Source organism: Stenella coeruleoalba (assembly GCF_951394435.1).
Source record: "Stenella coeruleoalba genome assembly, chromosome: 3".
Lineage (NCBI taxonomy): Eukaryota > Metazoa > Chordata > Mammalia > Artiodactyla > Delphinidae > Stenella > Stenella coeruleoalba.
In genome coordinates, this window is record NC_137148.1 from 146,476,759 (window position 1) to 146,494,068 (window position 17,310).

Here is a 17,310-nt window from a genome sequence, read left to right on the forward strand (position 1 = left end):
GACGGGTTTTGGGTGGTGGTAATTATTGATGATGTTTAGCTTTCATTGTTTTTGGAATCTATAACACTATTTTATCATTAAAATTAAAAAAATTTAAATGTAAAGAATAGTGTTCCTTACATGTGGCCTTACATTAATTTTAAAGTTGAAATGAATTTTGTTGTTCCTGTTTTTAGGCACTTTCATGTTTAGTTCAGTTTGCTTCTACAAGAAGGTCCTTATTTAGCAGTCCTGAACGTGCCAAGTACCTTGGTAATTTAATCAAGGGAGTAAAAAGGATACTTGAAAACCCTCAGGTATTTTTGAAGTAATTTAATTAATATTTACCATATTTAAATACAGTTTTTCTGCTGAAAGGTGCATAATAAACTTATGACTTTATTACGATTCTGGAAGAAAATAAGTATCATATTCTACTTTCTTGGATCTCATTTGTAGTATAAATGGGCAGCTTTTAAAAGTGAATGTTTTCGTGACTGACTGCTGTGTTGTTCTTTTTATTTTTCCCGTTCTTTTAGGTAAATATGAATAGAGGTTGTATACCTTATTATGCTTCTGCTTTCTACCATTGTACTTTCCTTGCACTTCTTAAATTACTGAAGTGATTAATTCAATCATATCTACCTTCTAAGCTAGAAGACAGTATAAATCTGGATGTTAATATTGGAATAAGTGGCTTTAAATTATGAATATCTTTTTTGCCCTCTTGTGGACAATAAAAATTTGTAGATTTTTAAATCTACTCTCTATGTTAACTGCAAATCTTCAGTGGCAGTGTTCATTTCAGAGAATTGCACAGCCATTATAAATTAGTGATTTTGGATGCCTAGATAAAATTTGTTTCACTTTTGGTTTAAAATATCTGTAATGAAAGTACAAATATTAAAAGGTTAAATGATGATTTAAGGAGGTTTATCTAAGTCTCTTGGTTATTAATAACTTAGGGGGGACATATAATATCTATACATAAAGAAAACATGCTTACTCTATAAAGAACAGTTGTTTTTGCAGATTAAGAGGTATTTTATGTGTTGTGCATTCGTTTTATCTTTTCACTGTTGGCATAACTGTGAAATTTATGTGTTTTGCTGATAAATGGGATTTTTACCAATATATCGATACTTCAAAATTTTTAGTTGTTCAGCTCACTATCATCAGTCAATATGTGGAAGATAATATGCTAATATCAGATAATTCTCTTAATTGATTTTCCAGTATCCTCATGTTGATGTTTATGGCTCTAAAAGTTATTTTGAATATTATATGTATTTTTAGAATTATAGATATGTATTAAAAGACCCATGAATACAAAATATATTTTTAAATTAGTCCTTAATAATTAGAAACTATGTTATATTTTTTCATGGGTTGAAATTTTTTACAAACTCTTTCACTATTAAGCAGATACTGAAAGATACTTGAATTCTGTTTCATGCCAGCTATAGTACAGAGTTCTCAAACTATAAAGATAATAACATACATGTCCTGTCTTCGAGGAGCTCACTGGGGGCACCTTTCTTGGTCTTTCCTTTTAAGCTGTCCTCACGAAGTTACCTCTGTTTCTTGTAGTACTTTTGTTAAACTTTCTGCTCTACATTGCAGCAGTTTATTTGAATGTCTTAAGAGACAAGAATTTGCTTGAGGACATAATGCCTCTAGGTACTCAATAAATATTTGTTGAATTAAAAGATGTTTCTGTTATTTGTGGGTACACATTTAATGTAAGTCTAGTGGTATTGCTCTTTTCCAGGATTTCAAGAGCCCATTCTTATTTTCCATCTTAAATATTTTTCAGGTTTTGTATTGACTTCTATTTAAGTCACAAGGTACACACTCTCTCTCCCTCTCTCTCCACCCTTTTCTGTCTCTTTTCTGTCTCTCATGCAAGTTTTTTTGGGGTAATGTAGTGGTTCCCAAACATTATGATTTAGTCATCATGGTCAAAGCTTCCTCCAAAGCCTCTAGTTTGGATTCCTTATTATTAATCATTTATGACAACATTAAGTCCAGTAGGAATCATTTGGTTTTTTGTTGTTAAGTTTTTTAAAAAGCCTTTCTTTTTGTCTCATAATTTAGGGTTTGTCCAATCCAGGTAATTATCATGAATTTTGTCGATTTTTGGCTCGTTTAAAGACAAATTACCAGCTGGGAGAATTAGTTATGGTGAAGGAGTATCCTGAAGTTATCAGATTGATTGCTAATTTTACCATTACTAGCCTACAGGTAAATAAAAATATATAGTTGATGTTAAACTGTAGATAGTTTTAAAACACTTTCTTGGTAAGATTTGGTAGGGATTTTAAAAAAACATTTATTAGAGCACTTTGCTAAAAATGTTCATTGCAAGATTTTAGGTAAAAAACTTCTCTGTAACAAATTTTATAATAATAAAAATTTAGAGGCCATCTAAATATCTAATAATTAAAGACCAAATTGAGATGCTGTAGTAAAATCTATGTGGAGAAATAAAATAAAGTTTTACAGATTAGTTTTTGGAAAAATTCTTTTTATAAGTTTGGGGGGAAGTTTTAAAACCATATTTTCCACATGATATCAACTCTGTGAAAAAATATTCCTGGAAAGATTAGAAGGAAGTTCACAAACATTTAACAGAATTTGCTATTTTAAATGTTCATTGGTTATAATCAGAATAAAAGTTTATTTTAAACTGTATGTTTACTAATTTTGCCTCTCCATTTCTTATTCTAGGAAGACATAATGTCATTTTAAATAACGTTTGCTTTATTTTTTTGTAGCATTGGGAATTTGCTCCCAACAGTGTTCATTATTTATTAACTCTCTGGCAAAGGATGGTAGCATCAGTTCCTTTTGTGAAATCAACTGAACCCCACTTATTAGACACTTATGCACCAGAAATCACGAAGGCCTTTATCACTTCTCGGTTGGAATCTGTTGCCATAGTTGTGAGGTATTGAAAACTAAATGTTTTTGTTGTATTTTCATCTTCTGCATCTTGGAATTTTTTAAAATGGAGGTATAATTTACCTATGGTAAAATTCACCTTTTTTAGTATACAGTTCTATGAGTTCTGACAAGTGTATGCCGTTGTGTTTAACAGCACAATCAAGATATAAAATAGTTCCATCACCCCAAAAAGTTTTTTTAGGTTCCTTTGTAGTCAGACCTTTCCCCATCCTCAGCATCTGGCAATTATTGATGTTTTGTTCCCTAAGATTTTTGTCTTTGGATGTTATTACATAAATGAAATCATATAGTATGTATCCCTTTAGTCTGGCTTCTGTCACTTAGCATAATGCATTTGAGATTCTTCCATTTTGTGTCAGTAGTTCTTTACTTTTTATTGCTGAATAGTATACCATTTTATGGATATATCACAGTTATTAGTCCACTCACCTATTGATGGACATTTGGGTTCTTTCTGTTTTTGCCTTTATGAGTAAAATAGCTGTAAGTGTTCCTATACAGATTTTTGTATGAATTTAAGTTTTTATTTCTCTTGGATAAATTCCTAGGTGTGAGATTTCTGGGTTGCCTGGTAAGTGTATATTTTACTTTATAAGAAATTGCCAAACTATTTTCCAAAGTTGCTGTATCATTTCACATTCCCACCAGCAGTGTATGAAAAATCCAGTTGCTCTGCATCCTCACCAGCACTTGATATTGTCAGTTTTAAAAAATTTTAGTCATTCTGATAAGTGTGGTGCCTCATTGTGGTTTCAAATTGCATTCCCTTAATAACTAACAATGTTGAGGATCTTTTTATGTGCTTATTTACCATTTGTATATACTCTTTGGTAAAATGCCTGTCAAATATGTTCCCTTTTTCTTATTGGGTCGTTTATTTTCTTATCTTGCGATTAGAGAGGTCTGTATATTCTAGTCACAAGTCTTTTTATCGTATGTGTTTTGCAAATATTTTTTCCCAGTCCATTGCTTGCCTCTTCATTTCCTTAACAGAGTCTTGCAAAGAGCAGGAGTTTTAAATTTTAATGAAGTCCAATTTATCCTTTATTTTTTTCTTCTAGAAGTTTTATAATTTAAATTTAGGTCCATAATCCATTTTGAGTTAATTTTTGTATATGATATGAGGTTTAGACTCAATGTTATTTTTCTTTACTTTTTTCCTTTTTGCATAGGGAAGACCAGTGATCCCCAACACCATTTGTGGAAAAGACTATCCTTTCTCCATTGAATTGTCTTTACTCTGTTTTCAAAAATTAATTGACCACATATGTATGGTTCTATTTTTGGACTCTATTCTCTTTAGTCTCTGTTTTTCTCCTTCTGCCAGTAGCCCCTGCCTTGAGTACTGTAGCCTTATAATAAGCTTTGAAATCAGGTAGTGTGAATTTTCACCTTGGTTTTCCCTTTTTAAAATCGTTTTGGCTCTTTTACTTCCTTTGGTTTTCTGTATAAATGTTAGAATCATCTTGTCAGTATCTACAAAAAAAAAGTCCTGCTGGAATTTTGACTAGAATTGCATTGAATTTGTAGATTAATTTGGAGGAAGAATTGACATCTCAGCAATATTGAGTCTTTTAGCCAATGAGCATGTTTATCTTTTATTTAGAGCTCTTCTGTGATTCCTTTCATCACTGTTTTGTATTATTCAGTCTTTAGATCTTACATATATTTAAGATTTAATTAGTGTTTTATGTTTTCTGGTGCCTTTGGAGATACTGTTTTTTAAACTTAAATTTCCAATTGTTCATGTTAGTATATAGTAATGAATTCTATATATTGATCTGTATTGCTAGCACCTTGGAAATACACTCACCTGTTAGTCCTAGTAGCTATCTTGTGGTTCACATTTTCAAATATAGACATTTTATTTCTTAACCGTACAGTCTGTGTCTTTTATTTCTTTATCCATGATAGAATTTTTATTTAACATAAATAAAGCTTATTTGTGGTGAATAAAAGTACATCTCATTCTAACGTCGTCTGCAATCCTTTTCTTATATATTTGCAGAGATAATTTAGATGATCCACTGGATGATACCGCCACTGTGTTTCAGCAGTTGGAGCAGTTGTGCACTGTTAGCAGATGTGAATATGAGAAGACATGTACTCTTCTTGTACAGTTGTTTGATCAAAATGCACAGAATTACCAAAAGCTTCTGCATTCAGCTTCTGGAATAACTGTGGACATGGCAATTCAGGAAGGTCAGTAAATTTTATATGACCATATAAATAATATAATAATATGGTATTATGTTGAATTTTAAGTAGCTTCATTAATCAATTTATTTAATAATTTTACTGCAATGTATTTTTGTTTATTTCCCGCAATTCTATTCCTCTAATAATCCATTAATTTTAATAACCTTCTGGGTATTTTGTTGACTTGATAGTTTTAGTTCTTTATAAGATTCACAGGGAATATTTCTCTCTGGATTCACTATCAAAAAAAGCTGATAATGATCTTTGAGTAGAGTTTATTAACTTACAAGTATCTTTTAACTAACCATGTTTCCCTCTTTGCTATATCTGACTGCAAATTCAGAGCCCAGTTTTAGCCAGTAAAAATTTACCAAAGACCTCATCATGGTTTTGCATTTCTTTATTTGCCTTCACCATGGCTTTATTTTATTATTATATTTCAATTTCTCAATTTCCTCTTTATTTTTCATTCTTTACTGAAGGAGAATTTATTTATTTCTGTATATTTCCTTAATATGAAAGGATTTTCAGGAACATAGGGAATTAAATACACTTTTCAGATTTTAAGTGGGATAATTTATGAGAATGGAACTGGCTATATACATTTCTTTTTTTTTTTTAACATCTTTATTGGAGTATAATTGCTTTACAATGGTGTGTTAGTTTCTGCTTTATAACAAAGTGAATCAGTTATACGTATGTTCCCATATCTGCTCCCTCTTGTGTCTCCCTCCCTCCCACCCTCCCTGTCCCACCCCTCTAGGTGGTCACAAAGCACAGAGCTGATCTCCCTGTGCTATGTGGCTGCTTCCCACTAAGCTATCTGTTTTACGTTTGGTAGTGTATATATGTCCATGCCACTCTCTCACTTTGTCACAGCTTACACTTCCCCCTCCCCATATCCTCAAGTCCATTTTCTAGTAGGTCTGTGTCTTTATTCCTGTCTTACCCCTAGGTTCTTCATGACTTTTTTTTTTTCTTAGATTCTATATATATATGTTAGCATGCAGTATTTGTCTTTCTCTTTCTGACTTACTTCACTCTGTATGACAGACTCTAGATCCATCCACCTCACTACAAATAACTCAATTTCGTTTCTTTTTATGACTGAGTAATATTCTACTGTATATATGTGCCACATCTTCTGTATCCATTCATGTGATGATGGACACTTATGTTGCTTCCATCTCCTGGCTATTGTAAATAGAGCTGCAATGAACATTTTGGTACATGATTCGTTTTGAATTATGGTTTTCCCAGGGTATATACCCAGTAGTGGGATTGCTGGGTCATATGGTAGTTCTATTTGTAGTTTTTTAAGGAACCTCCATACTGTTCTCCATAGTGGCTGTAGTAATTCACATTCCCACCAGCAGTACAAGAGTGTTCCCTTTTCTCCACACCCTCTCCAGCATTTATTGTTTGTAGATATTTTGATGATGGCCATTCTGACTGGTGTGAGATGATATCTCATTGTAGTTTTGATTTGCATTTCTCTAATGATTAATGATGTTGAGCATTCTTTCATGTCTTTGTTGGCAATCTGTATATCGTCTTTGGAGAAATGTCTATTTAGGTCTTCTGCCCATTTTTGGATTGGGTTGTTTGTTTTTATTGAGCTGCATGAGATGCTTGTAAATTTTGGAAATTAATCCTTTGTCAGTTGCTTCATTTGCAAATATTTTCTCCCATTCTGAGGGTTGTCTTTTCGTCTTGTTTATGGTTTCCTTTGCTGTGCAAAAGCTTTTAATTTTCATTAGGTCCCATTTGTTTATTTTTGTTTTTATTTCCATTTCTCTACGAGGTGGGTCAAAAAGGATCTTGCCGTGATTTATGTCATAGAGTGTTCTGCCTATGTTTTCCTCTAAGAGTTTAATAGTTTCTGGCCTTACATTTAGCTCTTTAATCCATTTTGAGCTTATTTGTGTGTATGGTGTTAGGGAGTGTTCTAATCTCATACTTTTATATGTACCTGTCCAGTTTTCCCAGCATCACTTATTGAAGAGGCTGTCCTTTCTCCACTGTACATTCCTGCCTCCTTTATCAAAGATAAGAGGACCATATGTGCATGGGCTTATCTCTGGGCTTTCTATCCTGTTCCATTGATGTATATTTCTGTTTTTGTGCCAGTACCATACTCTCTTGATTACTGTAGCTTTGTAGTATAGTCTGAAGGCAGGGAGCCTGATTCCTCCAGCTCCATTTTTCTCTCTCAAGATTGCTTTGGCTATTTGGGGTCTTTTGTGTTTCCATTACAAATTGTGAAATTTTTTGTTCTAGTTCTGTGAAAAATCCCAGTGGTAGTTTGATAGGGATTGCATTGAATCTGTAGATTGCTTTGGGTAGTAGAGTCATTTTCACAGTGTTGATTCTTCCAATCCAAGAACTTGGTATATCTCTCCATCTGTTTGTATCATCTTTAATTTCTTTCATCAGTGTCTTATAATTTTCTGCATACAGGTCTTTTGTCTCCTTAGGTAGGTTTATTCCTAGATATTTTATTCTTTTTGTTGCAATGGTAAATGGGAGTGTTTTCTTAATTTCACTTTCATAATTTTCATCATTAGTGTATAGGAATGCAAGAGATTTCTGTGCATTAATTTTGTATCCTGCTACTTTACCAAATTCATTGATTAGCTCTAGTAGTTTTCTGGTAGCATCTTCAGGATTCTCTATGTATAGTATCATGTCATCTGCAAACAGTGACAGCTTTACTTCTTTTCTGATTTGGATTCCTTTTATTTCCTTTTCTTCTCTGATTGCTGTAGCTGAAACTTCCAAAACTGTGTTGAATAATAGTGGTGAGAGTGGGCAACCTTGTCGTGTTCCTGATCTTAGTGGAAATGGTTTCAGTTTTTCACCATTGAGGACGATGTTGGCTGTGGGTTTGTCATATATGGCCTTTATTATGTTGAGGAAAGTTCCATCTATGCCTACTTTCTGCAGGGTTTTTATCATAAATGGGTGTTGAATTTTGTTGAAAGCTTTCTCTGCATCTATTGATGATCATATGGTTTTTCTCCTTCAGTTTGTTAATATGGTGCATCATGTTGATTGATATGCGTATATTGAAGAATCCTTGCATTCCTGGAATAAACCCCACTTGATCATGGTGTATGATCCTTTTAATGTGCTGTTGGATTCTGTTTGCTAGTATTTTGTTGAGGACTTTTGCATCTATGTTCATCAGTGATACTGGCCTGTAGTTTTCTTTCTTTGTGACATCCTTGTCTGGTTTTGGTATCAGGGTGATGGTGGGCTCGTAGAATGAGTTTGGGAGTGTTCCTCCCTCTGCTGTATTTTGGAAGAGTTTGAGAAGGATAGGTGTTAGCTCTTCTCTAAATGTTTGATAGAATTTGCCTGTGAAGCCATCTGGTCTTGGGCTTTTGTTTGTTGGAAGATATTTAGTTACAGTTTCAATCTCAGTGCTTGTGATTGGTCTGTTCATATTTTCTATTTCTTCCTGATTCAGTCTTGGCAGGTTGTGCATTTCTAAGAATTTGTCCATTTCTTCCAGGTTGTCCATTTTATTGGCATAGAGTTGCTTGTAGTAATCTCATGATCTTTTGTATTTCTGCAGTGTCACTTGTTACTTCTCCTTTTTCATTTCTAATTCTGTAGATTTAAGTCTCCCTTTTTTTCTTGATGAGTCTGGCTAATGGTTTATCGATTTTGTTTATCTTCTCAAAGAACCAGCTTTTAGTTTTATTGATCTTTGCTATCGTTTCCTTTATTTCTTTTTCATTTATTTCTGATCTTATCTTTATGATTTCTTTCCTTCTGCTAACTTTGGGGTTTTTTTGTTCTTCTTTCTCTAATTACATTAGATGCAAGGTTAGGTTGTTTATTCGAGATGTTTCCTGTTTCTTAAGGTAGGATTGTATTGCTATAAACTTCCCTCTTGGAACTGCTTTTGCTGCATTCCATAGATTTTGGGTCGTCGTGTCTCCATTGTCATTTGTTTCTAGGTATTTTTTGATTTCTTCTCTGATTTCTTCATTGATCACTTCGTTATTAAGTAGTGTATCGTTTAGCCTCCATGTGTTTGTATGTTTTACAGATCTTTTCCTGTAATTGATATCTAGTCTCATAGCATTGTGGTCGGAAAAGATACTTGATACAATTTCAATTTTCTTAAATTTACCAAGGCTTGATTTGTGACCCAAGATATGATCTATCCTGGAGAATATTCCATGAGCACTTGAGAAAACTGTGTATTCTGTTGTTTTTGGATGGAATGTCCTATAAATATCAATTAAGTCCATCTTTTTTAATGTATCATTTAAACCTTGTGTTTCATTATTATTTTCATTTTGGATGATCTGTCCATTGGTGAAAGTGGGGTGTTAAAGTCCCCTACTATGAATGTGTTACTGTCGATTTCCCCTTTTATGGCTGTTAGTATTTGCCTTATGTATTGAGGTGCTCCTATGTTGGGTGCATAAATATATACAATTGTTATATCTTCTTCTTGAATCGATCCCTTGATCATTATGTAGTGTCCTTCTTTGTCTCTTGTAATAGTCTTTATTTTAAAGTCTATTTTTTGTGATATGAAAATTGCTACTCCAGCTTTCTTTTGATTTCCATTTGCATGGAATATCTTTTTCCATCCCCTCACTTTCAGTCTGTATGTGTCCTTAGGTCTGAAGTGGGTCTCTTGTGGACAGCATATATATGGGTCTTGTTTTTGTATCCATTCAGCCAATCTGTGTCTTTTGGTGGGAGCATTTAATCCATTTACATTTAAGGTAATTATCGATATGTATGTTCCTGTTCCCATTTTCTAAATTGTTTTGGGTTTGTTATTGTAGGTCTTTTCCTTCTCTTGTGTTTCTTGCCTAGAGAAGTTCCTTTAGCATTTGTTGTGAAGCTGGTTTGGTGGTGCTGAACTCTTTCAGCTTTTCCTTGCCTGTAAAGGTTTTAATTTCTCCATCAAATCTGAATGAGATCCTTGCTGGGTAGAGTAATCTTGGTTGTAGGTTTTTCTCCTTCATCACTTTAAATATGTCCTGCCACTCCCTTCTGGCTTGCAGAGTTTCTGCTGAAAGATCAGCTGTTAACCTTATGGGGATTCCCTTGTGTTATTTTTCCCTTGCTGCTTTTAATATGTTTTCTTTGTATTTAATTTTTGACAGTTTGATTAATATGTGTCTTGGCATGTTTCTCCTTGGATTTATCCTGTATGGGACTCTCTGTGCTTCCTGGTCTTGATTAACTGTTTCCTTTCCCATACTAGGGAAGTTTTCAACTATAATCTCTTCAAATATTTTCTCAGTCCCTTTCTTTTTCTCTTCTTCTTCTGGGATCCCTATAATTCTAATGTTGGTACGTTTAATGCTGTCCCAGAAGTCTCTGAGACTGTCCTCAGTTCTTTTCATTCTTTTTTCTTTATTCTGCTCTGCAGTAGTTATTTCCACTATGTTATCTTCCAGGTCACTTATCTGTTTTTCTGCCTCAGTTATTCTTCTATCGATCCCTTCTAGATTATTTTTAATTTCATTTATTGTGTTGTTCATCATTGCTTGTTTCCTCTTTAGTTCTTCTAGGTCCTTGTTAAATGTTTCTTGCATTTTCTCTATTCTGTTTCCAAGATTTTGGATCATCTTTACTATCATTATTCTGAATTCTTTTTCAGGTAGACTGCCCATTTCCTCTTCATTTGTTAGGTCTGGTTGGTTTTTATCTTGCTCTTTCATCTGCTGTGTGTTTTTCTGTTTTCTCATTTTGCTTGTCTTACTGTGTTTGGGGTCTCCTTTTTGCAGGCTGCAGGTTCGTAGTTCCCGTTGTTTTTGGTGTCTGTCCCCAGTGGCTAATGTTGGTTCAGTGGGTTGTGTAGGCTTCCTGTTGGAGGGGACTGGTGCCTGTGTTCTGGTGGATGAGGCTGGATCTTGTCTTTCTGGTGGGCAGGTCCACGTCTGGTGGTGTGTTTTGGGGTGTCTCTGGCCTTATTATGATTTTAGGCAGCATCTCTTCTAATGGGTGGTGTTGTGTTCCTGTCTTGCTAGTTGTTTGGCATAGGGTGTCCAGCACTGTAGCTTGCTGGTCGTTGAGTGAAGCTGGGTGTTGGTGTTGAGATGGAGATCTCTGGGAGATTTTCGCCGTTTGATATTATGTGGAGCTGGGAGGTCTCTTGTGGACCAGTGTCCTGAAGTTGGCTGTCCCATGTCAGAGGCACAGCACTGACTCCTGGCTGCAGCACCAAGAGCCTTTCATTCACACGGCTCAGAATAAGAGGGAGAAAAAGTAGAAAGAAATAAAGAAAGAGGATAAAATAAAATAAAGTAAGATAAAATAAAATAAAGTCATTAAAATAAAAAATAATTTTTAAGAAAAAAAAATTTTTTTAAAGAAAAGAAAAACGGATGGACAGAACCCTAGGACAAATGGTGAGAGCAAAGCTATACAGACAAAATCTCACACAGAAGCGTACACACTCACAAAAAGAGGAAAAGGGGTAAAAATAATATATCTTGCTCTCTAAGTCCACCTCCTCATTTTGGGATGATTCGTTGTCTATTCAGGTATTCCACAGATGCAGGTACATCAAGTTGATTGTGGAGTTTTTATCCACTGCTTCTGAGTCTGCTGGGAGAGATTTCCCTTTCTCTTCTTTGTTCGCACAGCTCCCCGGGTTCAGCTTTGGATGTGGCCCCACCTCTGCGTGTAGGTCGCCTGAGGGTGTCCCTTCCTGCCCAGACAGGACGGGGTTAAAGGAGCAGCTGATTCGGGGCCTCTGGCTCACTCAGGCCGGGGGGAGGGAGGGGTACGGAGTGCGGGGCGAGCCTGCGGCGGCAGAGGTCGGCATGACATTGCACCAGCCTGAGATGCACCGTGCGTTCTCCTGGGGAAGTTGTCCCTGGATCACAGGCCCCTGGCAGTGGCAGGCTGCACAGGCTCCTGGGAGGGGAGGTGTGGATAGTGACCTGTGCTCGCACACAGCCTTCTTGGTGGTGGCAGCAGCAGCCTTAGCATCTCATGCCCGTCTCTGTGGTCCACGCTGATAGCCGTGGCTCGCGCCCGGCTCTGGAGCTCCTTTAGGCCTTGCTCTTAATCCCCTCTCCTCGCGCACCAGGAAACAAAGAGGGAAGAAAAAGTCTCTTGCCTCTTTGGCAGGTCCAGACTTTTTCCCAGACTCCCTCCCGGCTAGCCGTGGTGCACTAACCTCTTCAGGCTGTGTTCACGCTGCCAGTCCTCTCCCTGCGCTCCGACTGGAAGCCCAAGCCTCAGCTCCCAGCCCCCGCCCGTCCCAGCGAGTGAGCAGACAATCCTCGGGCTGGTGAGTGCCGGTTGGCACCGATCCTCTTTGCGGGAATCTCTCCGCTTTGCCCTCCGCACCCCTGTTGCTGTGCTCTCCTCCGCGGCTCCGAAGCTTCCCCCTCCGCCACCCGCAGTCTCCGCCCGCGAAGGGGCTTCTAGTGTGTGGAAACCTTTCCTCCTTCACAGTTCCCTCCCACTGGTGCAGGTCCCGTCCCTATTCTTTTGTCTGTTTATTCTTTTTTCTTTTGCCCTACCCAGGTACTTGGGGAGCTTCTTGCCTTTTGGGAGGTCTGTGGTCTTCTGCCAGCGCTCAGTGGGTGTTCTGTAGGAGTTGTTTCACGTGTAGATGTATTTCTGATGTATCTGCTGGTGTTGGAGAGTCTCCTGCAGAGGCAGGTGGTGGCTGTGTCTCACCGTGAGGACAAGGACAATGGCAGCAGAAGTTCTGGGAAGCACTCTTTGGCATGAGCCCTCCCAGAGTCTGCCATTAGCCTCACCAAAGAGGCCAGGTGGCTATATACATTTCTAATAGGAGGCAGTTTAATTAAAGTTCCAGGATGTTTTTGTTTTCTTTCATATTTGTTTGGAAAGTGAGTGGTAAGGGATGATAGTCAAACTTTGAGTGATTTTCCATTTAAACTCTTTTAAAAAATGTTCTTTAAAAATTATCCTATACATTTACGTATTGTCTTCTAAAAATGACTTTTATTCATTATCTGTTTTTATGGTTTTTGTGTGTTTTCTGAGTCACACAGTACTGCTCAGCAGCAGATAGAGGAATAGTTAACCCTCTTGAAATGTTCTCTTTTATTAGTATCTCATCATAAATTAGATGGAGGAGAACTAACATTTTACTTTGTAGCATCTTGTCTTCATGACTGAATTCTTTCTTTAGCAGAGTTCTGAAAATTATTAAATATCCAGTACATACAAAAGGGTATTTATATATTTTGAGCCATAGTAACTAGCAGTAACAAGCACCATCACATAGCTTAAAGAACAGGTCAATACCAGTATCTTTGCTGTTTCCTTTTTCCTACCAGCAAAAAATACTTGATGTTTGTTCATTAATTGATGCCTCTTTTTCATAGTTTTACTGCATATGTATGTACTCTGAAAATAATGCATGGTTTTGCATATTTTTGAACTTTATACAAATAGAATCAAAATTATTTATTCTTTTACAACTTGCTTCATTATTTTTTCTCAGTGTTGCATTCATGAGAGTTTGTGTGGATGCTGTAGCTATAGTTCCTTCATTTGTACTGCTGCAGTGCTGTTGTTTGAATATACTGCAATTTATTGATGCATTTTCTTGTCAGTGGGTATTTGTGTTTTCTGTTTTCTGCTAATGCAATGAATGCTGCTCTAAAGATTGTTATATATATTAATTACACAGTCAGCTTCAGTAGGCAATGCCAAACTATATTTTACAAAGTGATTGTACTACTTTATATCCCACCCACTCTTATCTAGATCCTCACCAATGGCTCATAATGTTAGACTTTTTGTCAGGCTAGTTGAGGTAATATACCTCATGCATATTTTACTTTTCACTCTCATGATTATTAATGAAGTTTAGTGTTTATGTTTATGTTCTGTCATCATCAGTGATATATATGTTCATCACTTGTGTTCATTTCCTCCTCACCATTTGGATTATTTTGGTCTTTGTTTTTTTTATACTAATGGAGCTCTTTATAATATTTTAACAGTAATCCTTTAGTTGTTTGAATTGTAAATATTGCCCTCAAGTTTGTTACCTGTTTTTACGTGTAACTTTAATGTGTCTGTTCTCTTAGTTTTCATATCTAATTTTATTTTAATTAATTCACCCAATCTTTTGAAGAGGTATTATATTTACGTTGTCCAGAAAAAAGAAATTAAAATGGGTTCTGTTCCAGTCCTATAATCTGTCCTACTGTTCTTCACTCTAACAAATAACGATTGTTTTTTTTCTTTTTTTTTTTAATAAATTTATTTATTTATTTATTTTTGGCTGTATTGGGTCTTCGTTGCTGCGCGCGGGCTTTCTCTAGTTGTCGTGAGTGGGGGCTACTCTGTGTCGTGGTGCGCAGGCTTCTCGTTGCGGTGGCTTCTCTTGTTGTGGAGCATGGGCTCTTCAGTAGTTGTAGCACACGGGCTCCAGAGCACAGGCTCAGTAGCCGTGGCACACAGGCCCAGTCGCTCCACTGCATGTGGGATCTTCCTGGACCAGGGCCCGAACCCGTGTCCCCTGCATTGGCAGGCAGACTCTCAACCACTGCGCCACCAGGGAAGCCCAAATAACGATTCTTATTGGTTTTGCATCTTTATGAAGTTTCTGTATGCATGTACAATTAGGAATATATAAGTTCTTATCCCCTTTTATTTACGTGGAATGTGGCATACCACACTCACATTTTACTCCTTGCTTTTTCTCATTTAACAATGTATTTTATAGTTATTCTCAAATCAGTATACAAAGAATACTTAATTTTTATAGATGAATAATATTTTATTTTTTGAATGTGTCATAATTTATTTAACTATTCTCTCCATTGTTGAGAATCATTTGAGTTATTTGCCATCTTCTGCTATTAAAACTAATGCTGTACAGATTAACCTTGTACTTGTCATTTTATATTTATGCGAGTATATCTGTAGGATACATTTCCAGAAGCAGAATTACTGTTGGGTAGAAGGGTTAATGTATTTGTAATTTTTATAAATATTTCCAAATTACTGTCTGTAAGGATGGCACCAATTTACTTGTCCACCAGCAGTCTATGAGAGCTCCATGTTACTGCCTTCACAGGACAGTATTAACAAGCTTTTGAATTTTTGGTAATCCTATAGGTGAAAAATGATTTCTCAGTATAATTTAACATTCTCATATCAGTGAGGTTAAGCATTGTTTATTTAAGAGCTATTTGGTCTGGGTTTTTTTTTGTTTTTGTTTTTTTTGGCAGTACGTGGACCTCTCGCTGCTGTGGCCTCTCCTGTTGCGGAGCACAGGCTCCGGACGCACAGGCCCAGCGGCCATGGTTCACGGGCCGCTCCGCAGCACGCGGGATCCTCCCGGACCGGGGCACGAACCTGCGTCCCCCGCATCGGCAGGCGGACCCCCAACCACTGTGCCACCAGGGAAGCCCTGGTCTTCTTTTTCTGTAAAAGAATTACTCATTTTTTTGGCTCAGTTTTTTGTTGTTGGGTTATTGGTTCTTTTTTTCTCATTGATTTTTTTTTTCCTCATTGACTTTTAAGAGCTCTTTATATTTTAGAAAAATGAGCCCCTTGTCTGTGTTGAGTTGCAAATATCTTTTTCTTTTTTTTGAGTATACAGTTTGAATTTAGTAGATACATAGCCATGTAACTACCACCACATTCAAGATAGAGAACCTTAGAAATAATTTTCTCATGCCCTTTGATCCGTTTTCCTAACTCTATATCCAGGTAACCACTGGTTTTTGTCACTGTGGTGCATCTCTTTTGGGTTTTTGTGTAAATGAAATCATACAATAACTAGTCTTTTGTGTTTGACTTTGTTTGCTTAGGATAATGGTTTTGAGATTCAAACATATTTTATATATAAATATTTTGTTCCTTTTTATTGCTGTGTAGTATTCCATAGTATGGCTTTTTCTTTAGTTTGTCTAGCTGTTTACCACTTAATGGATATTTGAGTCATACTTACAGTTTTTGACTGTTATGAATAAAGATGTTGTGAACTTTTGCAGACAAATCTCTGTATGTACTTAAATTGTCATTTCTCTTGGGTAAATACCTGTAACAGTTTGCTGGGTCATATGAGAAATGTGTGTATAATATTATAAGATACTACTACGCTATTTTACGCAGTGTACCATTTTTCATTCCCATTAAGAATGCTCCACATCTTCATCATCATTTGATATTGTCTTGTTAACTTTAGCCATTCTACTGGGTATCTAGTAGTAGTATCTCATTGTGGTTATACTTTGAATTTCCTTGATAATTAATGAAGTTGTGCTTTTTTGGCCATTCTTATATCTTCCTTTGTGAAATGTCTGTTCACAATTTTTGCCCATTTTTATACTGGGCTGTTTGTTCTTTTGTACATAGTCTTATTATTGAAATTATAAGTGTTTAATATATTCTGTATACAGTCCCTTTTTCACATACATGTTGCAAATATTTTCTTCCTGTCTGTCGTTTGTCTTTGCAACTGTCTTTCAAAGGGCAGAGTTTTAAATTTTGATGATCTGCCTTTTCAATTTTTTCTTCATGGCTTATGCTTTTTATATTTAAGAAATCTTCTGTAACTGAAGTCCACGAATATGTTCTATATTTTTCTTCTAGAAGTTTAATAGTTTTAGCTATTATGTTTAAGTCTGTGATCCACTTTGGGTTAATTTTTGTGAATGATGTGAGGTAAGGATAGGGTCTCCTCCCCAACCTGTACAGTTATCAAGTTGTTCTAGCACCGTTTGCTGAAAAGACTGTCTTTTTTCCTATTGAATTATCATGTACCTTTGTCAAAAATCAGTTGGCCGTAAAAGGCTAGGGTCTGTTACTAGACTCTATTCTGTACCATTGATCTAAATTTCTATCCTTATGCCAATATTATACTGTCTTGGTTACTATAACTTTATAAGTCTTGAAATCAGGTAATTTAAGTCTTTCAGTCTTGTTCTTCTTTCTCAAAATAGTTTTGTGTTCTACATCTTTTGGTTTTCTGTATTAATTTTAGCATCAACTTGTCAGTTTCTTAAAAAAAAAAACCTCATTAGAGTTTTGATTGAGGTTGCCTCAATCTATATATCAGTTTGGTCCATCTTAATATCCAGTTGATGGACATGATATATTGCTCCACTTATGTAGGTGTTTTAAAATTTTCTTTGCAATGTTTTATTGTTTTCAGTTCATAGGTATTAAAAATCTTTC

General features: G+C 35.9%; 1 protein-coding gene across 9 annotated transcripts in view; it reads left to right on the plus strand.

Moving 5' to 3' along the window:
• The window catches only part of RANBP17 (RAN binding protein 17), a 316,523-nt gene that overhangs the window by 37,906 nt on the left and 261,307 nt on the right, over positions 1–17,310 (plus strand). For 8 of the 9 annotated variants that reach the window (XR_013827675.1, XM_079917450.1, XM_079917451.1 and 5 more), the window contains 4 exons: positions 177–296; positions 2,077–2,223; positions 2,757–2,929; positions 4,955–5,148. Coding sequence is in view for 8 of the 9 variants with exons in the window: in XM_079917450.1 (XP_079773576.1) it covers positions 177–296; positions 2,077–2,223; positions 2,757–2,929; positions 4,955–5,148 (634 nt within the window). In the remaining variant the exon portion in view is untranslated. The remainder of the gene's footprint in view (positions 1–176; positions 297–2,076; positions 2,224–2,756; positions 2,930–4,954; positions 5,149–17,310) is intronic. The other variant, XM_079917457.1, reaches the window with a different exon arrangement.